The 15,457-nt window shown below is 44.2% G+C and overlaps 1 protein-coding gene across 17 annotated transcripts in view; it reads left to right on the forward strand.

Moving 5' to 3' along the window:
* The window catches only part of Pdp1 (PAR-domain protein 1), a 44,698-nt gene extending 29,822 nt beyond the window's left edge, over positions 1-14,876 (forward strand). For 2 of the 17 annotated variants that reach the window (XM_033384592.1, XM_033384582.1), the window contains exons 4-8: positions 10,108-10,149; positions 12,224-12,378; positions 12,727-12,952; positions 13,650-13,891; positions 13,981-14,876. In XM_033384592.1, coding sequence (XP_033240483.1) covers positions 10,108-10,149; positions 12,224-12,378; positions 12,727-12,952; positions 13,650-13,891; positions 13,981-14,067 — 752 coding nt within the window. In that variant the 3' untranslated portion in view covers positions 14,068-14,876. Of the gene's footprint in view, positions 1-767; positions 2,441-2,902; positions 4,052-10,107; positions 10,150-12,223; positions 12,379-12,726; positions 12,953-13,634; positions 13,892-13,980 lie in introns of those variants that run through there. The other 15 variants (XM_033384579.1, XM_033384580.1, XM_033384591.1 and 12 more) reach the window with 14 other exon arrangements.
* The last annotated feature ends 581 nt before the right edge of the window (positions 14,877-15,457 follow it).

Consider the following 15,457-nt stretch of genomic DNA (forward strand, 5'->3'; position numbering starts at 1 on the left):
CTGACATTTGAAACGGTCTGTGCCATAAAAGACTTGGCTTTTCTGTTCTGTTTTTGTTTTTGTTTTGTTTTGATTGTATTTGATCCTTTCTCTGGCCCTTTCAGCGCTTTTTGATCTACTTTGTTCAATGCATTTGGCACAAATTTTGGTGGTCCTTTTTTGTTTTGTATTTTTTAGTTGGTTTCCCTTTGAAAAGCGCGACTAGGCTGCCACCAGCATTTTCCATTTCCATTTTGCATTTCCATTTTTTTTTTTTTTGTTCCTTTCACGCTGAGGTCAGTTGGATGATGCATTCGGTTTGATTAGATTTCGGAATTAGGCTGATGAGATTTTTGATGGCAAGTGATGGAAATATGCATATGCCAAATGAATGGCAAATGTGGGTGGACTGCACCTACTGTGCGCCCCTCCCCCTCCCCCCTTCCCCCTGCCTACGCCTCCTGTTCGCCCATTCTATTCATCATTTGAGCGGTGAAATTTTTTGCTGTATTGAATCCACTGGAAATGACCTTTTAAAGGCAGAATGAATAATAATTTGTACGGCCAGATTCGTGTGGGCTCCGAGTGTGGGGAAAGCTGCGAGTAAAATGGATAAATGACAGTTTTAGCGGCCTGTGGGTGGGCCCCCCATGCATGGGAAAATACATATAGTATATATATATGTATATCTGGCAGCCTTGACTGCGACGATCGTTATTCTATAAATTTTCTAATGATTCTCCAAGCGGACAATTTCTAACTATTTCTCTGTTTTGTTTCATTTCCAGGTAAGCTTCAATCGACTTGAAAAATTCTGGAATGGCTCTTGTTTTTTGTGAATTTTGAAACATTTGTGTGTTGTTTTTTGGCTGGTAAGCTTTTTGCATTCGTATTCGTATCATCCATCGTGGGCGGGGAAAATGTGGGAGGGCTTGGCAAGCTTGCAAAAAGCATTCACATTCACTCGAACGCAGCGAAAGCTTTTGGCGGCTCATCTCACTCAAAACAAAGCTGCTGCTGCCGCTGACGCTTTCGCTTACGCGTACGCTAGCTTTGGCGCTGGCGTCGCTGCTGCTGCCTGGCATGCGCGTGTGGAAAATCTACGCTTCCGCATCTAGTGCAGCGGCAGCGCAGCTCACACGAAGCGTGGCGAAGCGCACGAAGGCAGAAAGACAGAGATGGAACGCCGACCCGAAGTTTGGCAGGCTGCGCTGCACGAAAGTAAGTAAACAGGCGGAGAATGCGCAAAAAAGCGACAGAGGGAGAGAGAGAGTGAGAAAGCGGGAGCAGAGCTGCGACTGCCGCTTTTATGCTTTCGGTTTCAAGTTTGGCTTTGACGCTGGCTGCGCAGTCGCAACATTTCGGTTACTGCTGCTGCTGCTGCTGCTTCTCCTCTGTAAGGGGGAGAGGGCGGGGCGTCGGGGGTCCCCATCCCCACCATCGAAGCTGCGTTGCATGAGGCTGGCCTGGCGACGCCGCGCGCGTTCACTCAGCGTTCGCAGTCCGGCGGCACCGGTTCGTTTCTCGGTCTCTACGGCGCTACCCAAAACTGAAAACCCAAAAACGGAAGACCACCAACCCGCAACCGTACCGTACCCCACCCCGCACCGCACCGCATCGCACCGCACCGCACACTCACTCTCTGCACACAGATGCAAACGAGCCGAAAAACCCATAAAATACAACAAAATATACGACGCGTGTCTTCGTCTTTAGCACGGCCTTAGCTTTCGAATTCGAACTCGAAATCGTGCGAACTTGTGAACTTTCGTTTGCCCCCCTCCCCGAAGCTGTGCTGGCCAAAGGAGATCCTCCCGCCCGATCCTCCCGCCTGGATTGCAATTTATTTGTAGTGCAGTGTAAAATATAGAATTTCTTGTATCTTTAACAAAAAGTGAGCGAGCCTACAACAAAGTGTCCAAAGAGCGATGCGAAATACATACTGTCATAGAATAAATACAAAATATCAAATATAATAAAAAAAAAAGAAAAGAAAAAGAAATATATCTATATTTATTGACTCGTAAAAAAGCAGAGGGAATTTATATACAAAAAAAAAACAAAAACGCTAGCTGCCATCCCCAACAAAACCCACAGCTACAACAACTACAACCAGCAGAATAAGTGCGACGACAACTGGCAAAAAAAAAACAGAAACAAAAACAAAAAGAAAACAAACACAAAAAAAAACCGCATAGCACAGAGAAATAGTATATAGTATTGCTTAGGTTTTTGCTATTACTATTGCTGTTGTTGCTGCAAATTCAAGGTCAAACTTTTCTCATCGGCAGCGAGAACCGATCCGAGCCGAACCGAAACCCAGTGCCCAGTGCCCAGACCCCAGACAGAAGCAACAACAACAACAATAGCAATAGCAACGATAACTATAAGTACGCGGAATAGTTGACAACGAAATACAAGCAGAAGCGGCAGGGCAGGAGGCGTAGTAATAATAGAAAAAGCAAACAAAACAAACAATAGAAGAATTGCGAATGCGAAAAAACAAAAACAGAGAGCAAGAGCGAGGAAAAACAACCAAAACTAAGACAAAGAGCGCTCAGAACTTTGCGTTTGCGTGTGTGCCGCTTGCGAGAGAGCTTTGAAGGCGCTCAAAAGCTGCCCTGCCCTGCTCTGCCCTGCTCCGCTCTGATCTGCTCTGCTCTGCCCTGCTCTATTCTGCTCGGGTTGATTGGCTTTGGTTGTGTTGTTGTAGCTGTGGTTAAAGTGCGGTGATCGTCGCAGAAGCATCAGAAGCGGGGGCGAGAAAGGGGGCGAAAGAAGACACACGCGCTGTGCGATAAAAAGCTGTTCTAAAATTCTTTTTTTTTTGTTTGTTTTTTATGTGTGCATTTTTTTTTACATATTAGAAATCAGTTCTACCTGAACTATTTTTTTAAGAGTTTAAAATTAATTCAATTAACAGCAGGCGCAGCAGAAGTAACAACAATGCCTATGCCTCTGAGAAATTGAAACAAAAAAATATAGTGTAAATCGTATAAACTAAATTAAACAACAAAAATCAAGCAAATTGTGATCTCAGCAATGAGAATGGACTATCAAATGCCCCCGCCAGCATTGGCCCTGCAACAGCAACAACAGCAGCAGCAGCATGGCCTGCAACACCAACAGAATCAGCTGCAGTTGTTGCAACAACAACAGCAGCAACAGCAGCAGCAACAACAGCAGCAGCAGCAACACCAGCAACAGCAATTGCTGGGCAACATGGCGCAGACGACGGCCTTGCCACCGCTGAGTAGCCTGCCGCTGCAAGTGGTGCACAATCTGCCGCATTTGCTGGCTGGCAACACAAACAATAATTCCAACAACAACAACAGTAATGGAAGCAACAATAACTCCAACAACAATCAGAATCTCAACAATGGATGCAACAACAATCTGCTACGCGGCAGCATGCAACACCAACAGCACCAGCAGCAACAACAGCAACAGCAGCAGCAACTGCTCAACAATCTCACCAACAATCTCACCAACGGAAACAATGTTGCCAATGGAGGAGCGCTGCCGCCGCCCACGCAATTGTTGCAGCATCATTTGCAGCATTTGGCGCATGTGAATGTGAATGCAGCGGCGGCGGTTGCGGCAGTCGCAGCCAACAGTCTGCAACATGCCACAAACAACAACAACAATAACAACAGTAGTGCAAACACCAACACCATTCTTAACCATAACAATCTCAATATTATAATCAACAATCATGCCTCCCTCAACAACAACAACAACAATAGCAACAACAACAACAACAACAATCCAACAACACCAAATGCAAATCTCACCACAGCCACGCCCACTGTAAACACCGCCTCAACGATGGCACAGCAACAGCAGGCGCATGAGAATAGTTTGGTCAACAGTTTAGTGGGTGTGATTAACAACAGCAGCAACAACAACAGCAACAATAGTAACACAACCAACACCAACAACAACAACAACACCAACAGCAACAGCAATGCTGGCGGAGGAGCAGGAGGTGGTGCCACCAGCGACGACAACAATCGCTGGACACAATTCCAGGTGCAACAATTGTGGAAGCAACACGCCAACTATTTAAATGGTATGGATAACAATTTTATGTGCCACAAATGGGGCATGGGGCAAGGGGCATGGGGCAGCCCATAAAGCCCATTCGAAATAATGATGAAATTCCCACTTAAGATGGGAAAATCCTTACAAATGTTCCTCTTTAGCAATGCAATCATCTTCTAAGAGGATTTTGTGCACACTAATCTTTCTATTAAGAAGACAAAACTTGGATAATTACACGGTGCACGCCCGCTCCGCCCCGTGCTGCAACAACATGTTGCTGACAGTGGCAGGTTTTGACCTTAAGTTCATTTCCTTGTCTCTCACTCGTCCACAAATTGATTGTATATGCTCGACTAATTATTCTCGCCCCCTCCCAAGGCAGCAGCACCCCAAGCACCCAACGATCCAACGACCCTGATGTAGTGTGCGAGTCGGCTTACATCGATTCGCGCCAGAGCCAGAGCCAGCGACAGAGCCAGCGCCAGCGCCACAAGGGGGCACATGTTGCAGCTGCAGCTGCAGCTACCCCTTCTTTATATTTGGGGCTCTGACTAATTGAAGAGACAGGAGGCTTATGACAGGCAGGAGGTGGCACTGGCACTGGCGGTGGCGGTGGCTGCTGCTCTATGGGTTCAGTGTCGAGTGTCGAGTGTGCTCTGACATTTCCGCGTGGGGTAGGTCCGTGTCCCCGTCCCCCCACCACCACTCGAACAGTGTCTAAACTTTCAAACCTTTCGGACTCTGTGTCTGTGTCTGACTCTGGCATTTCACAATCACTTTTGCTTTCAACTTCAACTCCCAACTCGAGGCAAGGGCCAAGCGGCCATGCGGCCAAGCGGCCTGGGCACCTCCGGCAACAAGTTGTTCAGAGCGCGACATTTCCAGACAACTTTCGTTTCTGACTTTTCGGGTGCTTTCCATATAGATACTGTCCATGTATAAATATTCCAAGCGACTTTTGTTTTTATTATAATGTATTTAAGAGCCCACCGCCCGAGCTCCCGCCTGCCCGGCCTTTCTGTATTTGGCCTTTTGTTGCCTGCTGCCTGCTGCCTGTTGTTGTTGGCCAAAGTTGATCTGCCAAAAAAAAAAAGCGACAAGCCCAACAAAAGGGCAATTTTTTGTGTTTCTTCTGCTGCTGCTGTTTCTGTTTCTGTTTCTGTGTGACATTGTGGCGGCATAATTTATATGTGTCCAGGCGGACAATATCAAAACTGATAAAGAGCTGCTGCCTCTTTAGCTGCCGAAAAACGCGTCAAGTTTTTACTTTCATTGGAGGCACAGCACAGCACAGCAGAGCACAGCCGATGCCTGACTCCAGCCGCTCTGCTGGCGCTCTGCCGGCTTAGCAACATCACCAAAAAAAAAAAAAAAAAAAAAATTAACTTTCACTTTTTCGGCAGTTTTTAAATTCATTTCTGTCTTTCTTTCGCTTTTATTTTTGGTAGTTTTTTGTTGACTTTGTTGGCTCTTCTTTTTGAAATAAAACAGAGACAAAAAGACACACACACAGAGAGAGAGAGAGGGAGAGAGAGAGAAGAAATGCTGAAGGGCTCCAAAAGAGTGGGAAATAAATATAATTTTATCTTAATCAAAAATGTACAATTTGGAAAGTTGCCAAAAATCCAAGTCCGACAAATACATGCATACATATCGTATATGTACATATTTGTATAAATGTGCAGATGGATGGAGCTCCCAATGTTATTAGGAATGGCATCTCTTTCTTCCGCAAACATCGCTTCCAATTCCATTTCCATTTCCCTGACCCCCACAGCAGTGTCTTCTTCTTTCCTATCAAAGCCCCATTCTATCGTTCTGCCATTCGACTCGTGTGGCCGTGTTCCGTGGTCGGTGGTTGGTTTACTGCCATCATAATCTGGCCATTCATGACTTCCTTTTGTTTAAGCTATCGCCCGGGCGGCAGAGGCCTCCGAGTCGCATTGGAGGCACAACGCGGAGACATGTCAAAAGGCGGATGGGGCAAGAGGCGTCACCGTCACCGTCACCGTCAGCGCCACCGTCCGCGCCACCGTCACACACTCACCCAGATAGGGGGCCTGCCAAAATGCAACGTATTACAGTTATTTCAATCAAAGGCGGCTACTCGTCTTGGCCAAACGGGCACACGAGAGATTGCTGCTGCCAATTTTTCGTGGCTATGACACTACTCTCATGCGCACGCCTCATGAAGGCGAGTCTCGCTGGTCGCTCGGGTTGCGCAATCGCGGCAGAGGCAACCGAGCAACGGTAAAACGTGCGAATTGCTGGGCTGCCTGCCCGAAGTGAGAAACTTGAATCAGTGAAAGTGTGTGCTGTGTGTGGCTTGTGGCTTGTGGAAGAGAGCTTTTCGCCGTGCACCACGAGGCGTATGAGCGATCTGTTTCACACGTCGTCGCAAGAGGCACAAAAGACCAGAAGCACTTTGATTGAATAAACCGTGTTTTGATTACGCTTTTACGGCAAACCACGCCCCTCCACTACGCCTCTCTCTGTCTCTCCTGGCGCGGCTCCAGCTCCAGCGTGCTCTGCATATTTGAAGCGCTTTTGTATTTAGGTTTCGATGTCTCCGATCTCTGGCTTGTGCCTCGCTCTGCCCGTTCGTGTTGCAGGTTTGTGGCCCGAGTCTATAATTTCATAGAGCCAACACGATACCGTATGATTATCGGTTTTGCTTCCTTATTTTTGCTGCTAATTAACTGCTCTGCTCTGCTCTCCACCGGCGGCATGGCTTTCTTTCAAAAACAGCCACAGAAATTGGGCTAATGGGTTGAATGGAAAAGGCACTGCCACCGCTATGTGTGTCGCACAGCACAGCACTGTCTGTGGGGTTTTCCTTTTCATTTTCACTTTCGCTGCGGACAGTTTTTCCACCGCCCGAGAGTGAGTGTGTGTTGGCCAATTAAACTATTGCAAAATATTTCGCTGCTTTGGCATAATTTTCTATTCATTTCGTAATCACAAAGAAAGCGGTCTGCCTGTCTGCCTGCCGTTAGGGAAATTGCTTTTATAGCCAGAGAGAGAGATGGAGAGAGGGACAGCGAGTGAGGGGGGGGCATGAAATTATAGAGCCGAACAGATTTGCCAACACGGAATTGAGGAAAAGCTTTCATAATTTCAAGATTAAAGGGGAGTTTTCCAAGGCGTAAGGAAATATCCCGAATATCCATTACCAAGGGACTGTGAAGAATGATCCCTGGGGGGATAGCCCTGGGGGCAGATCATCTAGGAAGTTGGAAACGGGCTTTGGAATATTTTTAGCCAATCTCCCGAATGGTAGGCTCTAGGCCCCCCCGCTGCCTCTTCTTCGTGCTAACAACCCGGAAATCCAAATGTCCCGCACATTTTCCCACACATAATTAATTTTCACGTAAAATAAAAGAGCGGTAGAAGGCATAAAGCAAACAGACAACAACAACAACAGAAAGGCAGAAGAAGAAATGAAAGAAAAGAAAAGAAAAGAAAAAACAACTCGCAAATGCAAATGAGCGCAAATGCGGAATGAATGCAATGCAAACACAAGAGACAGCGCAACAATCGAAAGTGTTACACTTTCTGCACTTCACCAACAACAACAACAACAACGGCAACAGCAATCACTACAACAATCGCAACAACAACAAACCATAAAAAAAAGAGTGCGATGTACAATCGAGCACACACAACGATGTAATACAACGAAGCACTGAAGCGACAAAAGCAAAAGCAAAAGCAACAACAAAAACAAAAACTCTCGTCACAGTTGCGCCATCGACAGCGGCGCTGGCAGCGACTGCGACAGCGACAGCGACGCATGCGCAGAGATTCCGAGTCAAAGCTGCGACAGAGACAGAGACAGAGAGAGAAAGAGAGTGCGCACGACAGACAGGTGAAAGGGGCGGACAGCGCGAGACAGCAGCGCGGCTCGGAAGCGATCCGACCGCATGGGTTTGCTTTACTCTTTCCTCTTGTCGAGGGTCTAACGATCACACGGAAGGGTTTGCCAAAGCAGAGATACATACATCTATGTCTTTGGATCATCTATAGCACCCCCCCTTTAGAGATATTCCCCATAAAAAGATCTATCGAACAACGATCGATTGATCTGTGAGGGTATCTAAGGCTTCGATCTTCGAAGTCTCCCCTAGACTTTCTTTTGCTGCTGTGCAAAAAGAAAATTGCATAATTTCTTATTCTCCTTCTGGCTGCTTTACGGCCTGGCCGAGCACAAAGTACTCTTCCGCTGGAAGTGGTGGAGCGGAGCTTCTTGGCAAACTTTTGCCTGGAATAAATTGTCATAAATTGAGTTCTATATTTAGTTCAATGTCGCCTCGCGCTACGCTTCTCTTCTGTCTTCTCTCTTGTTTTGTTCTACATTTCTCATACGGAGAACTCGATTCGGTTTTGGCTATTACGGAGTTTGCGTATTTCAAACTGGTTTCTGAATGAGTGCGCTTTTGGGGTACATTTTTGGGGCCGGTAAGGGGGGAAGTTCCCCTCCCCCGGCTCAAGATTTAAGACTCGTTTTTGTTGGGTTTTTCGCTGTGAGCACTCTCACTTTCATTTCGCCTTTGGGGCGGGCAGGGCAAGAGCAAGAGCTCTGAGGGGCAGGTGGATGTCAGACAGGCAGAGACGGATGTGATATGGCATCCAAAATTTAATTGCTTTATTGAACACTCGAGATAAGAGAAATGGAGTAAAGAGTAAGGAAACGCTCCAGGAGGAACACAAACAGACGAGTATTATCCAAAATATTCCACACATGTGGCAAATGCAGAGCCAACCATCGATCTAAATCAAAGTCACTTAAGCCCAAAATACGAACCAAATTAACGCAGCTTCATACTAAGTAAAACCCCAAAAACTACCAAAACAACAACAACAACAGCAACAACAAAAGTGAAAGTTTAATTCCAGCAGAAAGACAACCCACGGACCACGGACCACGGACCATGGTCCACTAAAAATTGTGGCCAGCCATTAACACAACAAAGGCCAGAAAACCAACAATTTACAGAAAGATAATAATGCCACTATAATAATCATAGTATTATGATTATTATTATGACCAAAAAGAGAACTTCACACAGCGACACAGAGCGTACGAGTGAGCGAGATAGCGATGATCGTGTGCGTGCGCGTGCGAGCGAGCGTTTCACCAGAGAAACAATAAATATGTTGTCGTAGGCCCGTGGCTCTTTGTCTCTGTTTCTATCTATCTATCTATCTATCTCTCTCCCATTTCTGATCGCTGTCCCTCTCCCTTTCTAATGAAAGTGAAATAGTCACGAAAATTATGCAAATTATTTTAATTACCAAAAATGAGAAATTTCGTTGGGTCTCCAACAAAGGAGAAATACAAAAAAAAACCCGCAGCCAGCAACCAGAAAAGGTAAAATAAAATTCAAACTGGAAAAAAAAGAAGGTGCGAGGGCTCCGAGAGCAGTGATGACACAGAAACAAAAAATCGCTTGACCCACTTAAAAAATGGCAAGAGAAACCGAAACCGAAACTGAAACAGAAACGTCGAGGCAAGAAGAGGATTCCTGTTTGGGGTTTTGCTTCTAAAAATAAACCCCATCGATGGGATTCCTGCTCGACACACAAATCAACGAATGAATGTTGATGACAGTGAAAGTAAACCGAGAAAAGAGACATAAATTGAGATGGAATAAGGCGGAATAAAAGTAAAAGTATCTGTATCTGTAGCTGTGGAAGGGATGGAAAGGGATGGGGCAGCTCGTTTGCGTCCTTCTTGAATGTGTTTCTGCGATCGTATCGGATTGGATCTTAGCCCAATTTTGAGAAACAAAAGTCGAAATCATCTGCGGCATGCCTGAAGAAGTATCTCATTTGGAGGGTTCTTCAATCTGTATCTGTGATGGAATGTGAGGCGTGAGGCCGGGTGGGATCTTCCTTTCCTAATTTCATTTGCTGTCCTTATCTGTATCTTTGGCTTGCATGCGTATCTTTGTATCTATCTTCTGCTGTGCTTTTGTTCGAGTTGCTCTTGTTCTTTGTTTTTTGTTTCTTGAAAGAATCAATATTGTATCTCTATTCTACCATCTATCTATCTTTTCTTTCTCCTTTTCTTCTGTTTTACAGGCAGGAAATCACCATTTTTGGGTTTTATTTGCAAAGCAAACGGTAATTTAGTTTTGGTTTTTGGTTTTGTTTTTCGTGTTATTCTTTTATTTCGTTTTTGTTTTCTTTTTCATCATAATTCATGACATTATATTTCGTTGTCTTTGACTTAAGTTTTATTGTCTTGCGTTTTGTTTCATTGAAAGTTTTTCTCCACTTTTTTTTGTTGTTGGTTTTTCGATTGACTTTTATGTGCCTTTGTTTTGCATATGTTTTGAGAATTTGTATTTGTTTTGTTGTGCATGATTAGAGGCTAAGTTGTTTTATTATTTACCGGCTTTGATCATCGAAATTTTAAGACAGAAAGCAAGAAATATTGACTGAAATGCTGTCATAATTGTGGAATATTTTGCGGTTAAACAAGTTGAGGACAGGCTTAGCCAAAGCCTTAAGCACATTACTTTCCATTTAACCAAAGTATTTCGCTAATATCAGCATTTCCACTCCTTAAACAACCTTTAAATCGTTTAAATCAGCCACAACTTTCATTAAAAACCCATGTCCTCCACCGAGACGCCCACCTAAGCCCCCCAATCGAACATCAGCCGGGGAACAAGCCGGGGGCAACAACACACCAACAACAAGTGTCTAATTAAAAGGCCAAAGACTGGCACCAGCAGCAAAAAACGGAGTTACCCATACGCCTCGTGGGCCCGTGGGCCCGTGGGCTCGTGGGCTCGTGTGCCGCCTGCCTGGTCATTGCATTTGCAGATTTTCAAGTCCTAATTTTCTCCAACACTGCAGATATTACTTCACACTCAGACAACCCCAAGCACCCACATAGATACACACAGATCCACACAGATACACAGACACACTTGAGCATTTTCACTTACGCTTTGGTGAGCACATCGAACGGCAAAAAAAGAAAAGATATTACTTCATTGCACAGACCAGAAATGTGTTTGGAGAAGCAATGGATGCGGCAGCAGAAAGAAGGAGCCGCGGAGGGGCCTGGGGCCTGGTGGGGGCTAGCCACAAAATGGCATAAAATTTCGCAATAGTCGGTAATGCAAAAAGCACAAGCACAAGCAACAACTGTAAAAAAAACAAAAAAAAAAGCATTTGCAAATGAAAGTGAGAGTGAATAAGAAAGCGGAAACTATTGCGAGCCGAAACCAAAGACGGCAACTGGTTTCTGTTACTGTCTGTGGCCAGAAAACTTGTTTTTGGCTGCTCTGCTCAACCTCCTCCCCGCCCTCCGAACCTCTCGTGGAAGAAATGAAAGAAATCAAAGAAAAGGGGAGGGGAGGGAGAGAAAGATCATGCTCTGCTGCGCATGCGCAGCGTCTAGGCAGACGCTAGAGCCTCAGCCAGCAGCGGCAGCGGCAGCGCGTTGAGAGAGTGCTTTCTATGAGAGGAGAGGGGAAGTGAGTGATTGACGTGACAACGAGAGCAGAGGAGCAGCGAGCAGAGGAGCAGCGAGCAGAGCTTAAGCCGAAGTCTTATCGGCTTCTGCGCAGCCTTGGCAGCCGCAGCAGCAGCGCTTACAACATTGAAGGCCTGCCTATGCCTGCGCCTGCGCCTGCGCCTACCTCTGCCTCTGCCTCTGCCGCTGCGCTGAAAGCTTTTGCATTTTGCGGCTCTTTCTTTTCTTTCTTTCTGCTGAGTGAGTTTTTTGTGTTTTTTTTGTTTTTTTGTTTTGGCTGGCGATAAAAATCAGTTTGAAAACAGCTGAAAAAGTTTCACTTTCGCTTTTTGTTGTATATTGTACGAGTATCTGCTGCTTCCTCTTCAGCGGCGGCTGTCTGTCTCCCTGTCTCTTTCTCTTTGTCTTGTGTGTGTGTGTGTGTGTTTTGTTTGATTTGTGTGCTTGTTGGTTTTGTAGTGTTTTTTTTTGTTTGTTTGTGTTTGTTTGCCTGTAACCCGTTTTTATGGACGCTGCTGCATGCGGAAATTTGCGGAAATAATGCTCGGGAAATGTTGTTCCCAGGCTTTTCTGTTGAACTGTGTCCAAAAGAACGTAAATGGTTTATATAATGGATAGATTGACCCACTTAAGTGCAGTCCCATCGAAATCTTATCGTTTGGTTCGTTTGACTAATCAAAGTACTCTGTTTCTATCTTTTGTTTGCAGGCAAATCCACATCGAATAGCAAAGAAATCATCTGTCCAGATGACAAGTACAAGGAGGAGGGCGACATCTGGAATGTCGAGGCACAGACGGCGTTTCTTGGCCCAAACCTTTGGGACAAGACACTGCCCTACGATGCCGACCTCAAGGTAACACAAGTTAGTATCATTCTTCATCGCTGCGTAGTGGCTGCGTCTCTCTCTTTCTCTCTCTCTCTCTTTCGTACAACAACTCGACAATCAACCAATCAATACACATGCACACAGACATCCACAGACACACATGCACTCCACCCACAAGTACAGTCATGACAAGACACAGCGAAACAGTTAACGTGAATGTTATCGATTGCTTACTTAGTGCGAGAATAATGTTCTCATCATCAGAGCTCAGTGATTGTGTGACTAATCGATCCAACCGATCCATCCGATCCTCGTTTATATGTTTGTGTGTGGTTTTTCATTGCTTTCCCCTTCTTCTTTCCATTCCCCGGCGCCGTTTTGCAGTACGCCGACTTAGATGAATTCCTGTCGGAGAACAACATACCTGATGGCCTGCCCGGCACCCATTTGGGACACTCAAGTGGTCTGGGCCACCGTTCCGATTCGCTGAGCCACGCAGCGGGCCTGTCGCTCGGCCTGGGCCACATAACCACAAAGCGGGAACGGTCGCCATCGCCATCCGATTGCATTAGTCCCGACACGCTAAATCCGCCATCGCCGGCCGAGTCAAGTAAGTAAATGTGCAAATGATGGAGTCCATCGAGTTGTCGAGTTATCGAGCTATCGAGTTATCGCACTGTCGATATGTTAATCTGAGATTGCAATAGAAATCATAATCAAAAACCCACGACAGTCTTCGGCAATCGGGAATGCAATCGAAATCGGTAAATTATCGGTATTTAAATCGCAATAGAACAAATTTCTGGATATCCAAATCGAATGTTATCAAAACCTCCATCATTATTGTTATCGGGAATCGGGAATCGGGAATCGAGAATCGAGAACCGAGAATCGACAATCGCTTTCGTTATTTGTGAATCTGCTTGACATATTGTTGTTGTTAATTTTAAACATGTTTAAACACAAATGGAATGGACATTGCTCTCTTAACTTAAATTATAATTGAGACCCGTATAAGTAAATTTTAATTTAAGTTACCCGAAAAAGAAATGTCTTATCAAATGCTAAATGTTAAAGATAGAGATACAGATACAGAAACCGAGAGAGATCGATCTGTCGTCTCTCAATGATTCACTCAATGATTCCCATTCCAATTTGTGCAAAAATGTAAAAAAAAAGAAAAAAAAAGAAGTAAATTTTTTCGATTAAACTTTTCTGTTGGTTAATTTTGAGGTTGATTTTTATGATTTTCATTTAGCACGAACAGTCTGTGAAACATTGTTAACATTTAGTATTTGATATTCCAGCATTTTCGTTTGCATCATCGGGCCGTGACTTCGATCCGCGCACCCGAGCCTTCTCCGACGAGGAGCTCAAGCCCCAGCCGATGATCAAAAAGTCACGCAAACAATTCGTTCCAGATGAGCTCAAGGACGACAAGTACTGGGCCCGTCGGCGAAAGAACAACATTGCGGCGAAGCGATCCCGCGATGCCCGGCGCCAGAAGGAGAATCAAATCGCGATGCGAGCACGCTATTTGGAGAAGGAAGTGAGTACAAATACCCCGACCTCGAAGTTATAGTCCATCCAAAGGGTATATCCATCATATCTAAACATGTGTCGCTTCTTCCCCGACAGAATGCAACATTACATCAGGAGGTGGAGCAGTTGAAACAGGAGAACATGGACTTGCGTGCACGTCTATCGAAATTCCAAGATGTGTAATGATAAATACAATTTTGTGACTTGGCCTGAGGACACCACAACAATTAAATAATGATAATTGATAAATGATAAATGATTAATGATAATTGATAAAATAACAATAATCATACGAGTAATTATGATAAAACCACTACTAATAATGTTTAGTAAAAGCAGACATGAAACCTACACTAAATATAATATATATATATATATATATATATATATACATATATACTATACAGAAATATATATATATATTAGTAAGCAAACACACACACATACACACCCCTCACACCTACACCTACACACACACACACACAGAAATACCTACAGAGAGCAGCGGCAAGCTCCGCTTAAAAATATTTATTTTTTGTGCTTAAAACACTTAAAACAAAAAAAACGAAACGAAGAAATTTAAGCATACAGTTTTTTAGAGTAGCCCAAAAGAAAGTCAGAGCGCAAAAAGCTCTCCGAAAGCTCCGTAGCCGCAGCTTTTTGCCTTTACCGTAGCCTACTTCCGAGCATCCTACACCACACACACACACAGACACACACACAGAGACACACACATAGAAGCCGACCCTAAAATTGTTACATTATAAATTGTTTGATAGTTTTGTAGACTAGTTTTATGAGAAACATTTTCTTCTGCCTTCGCCTCCTACTTTCTCCAACTAATTTCTCCACAGCCCCCTCCTTCATTCTACTTTCTTACTATTCATATGTTTTTGTAATTAGTTTTTCGGTTAAGTTTAGCTTTTGACAGAGCAAAGGAGAAGAAAAAGGAGAACAGAGAACCCTCAAAGCAACAACAACAACAACAACAACAACACGACACGCACCAACAAAAAATCATATTGTAAATAATTTCGTTGGCTTTTTTTTTTAAACAAACTCAAAACGAAAGCAAATGCAAAAGCATAAGCAAAAACCATAAAAAGCCTAAGAAAAACTTGTATAAAGAAAATTGCAAAATGAAAACCCACAAAAAAAAACAAACAAAAAAAAGAGAACACAAAAAAGGAAAAGCTAAGAGAAAAACCATTTAGAAATGAGCAAAGAACTTCCCTCCTCAGTTGCCGGGCACTTGGCAGCTGTTTAGTTGTTAAGTGAGCTATGATTTTTTTTTTTATATAAACCTAAACAAAGAAAAAACATTAAAAAACCAATCTACAAAATGGACAAAAAAAAGAGGAAGAAGAACATGCAACACAGAGCGAGCAAGAGAGAGAGAGAGAGAGAGACACAGACAGACAGACGCACGACAGGGACGGACAGTGCAGAACTAGTGCAAAAAGAAGAAAGAAAAAAACAAAAAAAAAAATAAATAAAAACAAAAAACTAGAAATGGAAATGGAAATAGTTTTCGTTGTTAATTTGTTGATACTACAGTAACCTCTACAGTAAT

The sequence above is a fragment of the Drosophila pseudoobscura genome, chromosome X, assembly GCF_009870125.1.
Source record: "Drosophila pseudoobscura strain MV-25-SWS-2005 chromosome X, UCI_Dpse_MV25, whole genome shotgun sequence".
NCBI classification, from domain to species: Eukaryota; Metazoa; Arthropoda; class Insecta; order Diptera; family Drosophilidae; genus Drosophila; species Drosophila pseudoobscura.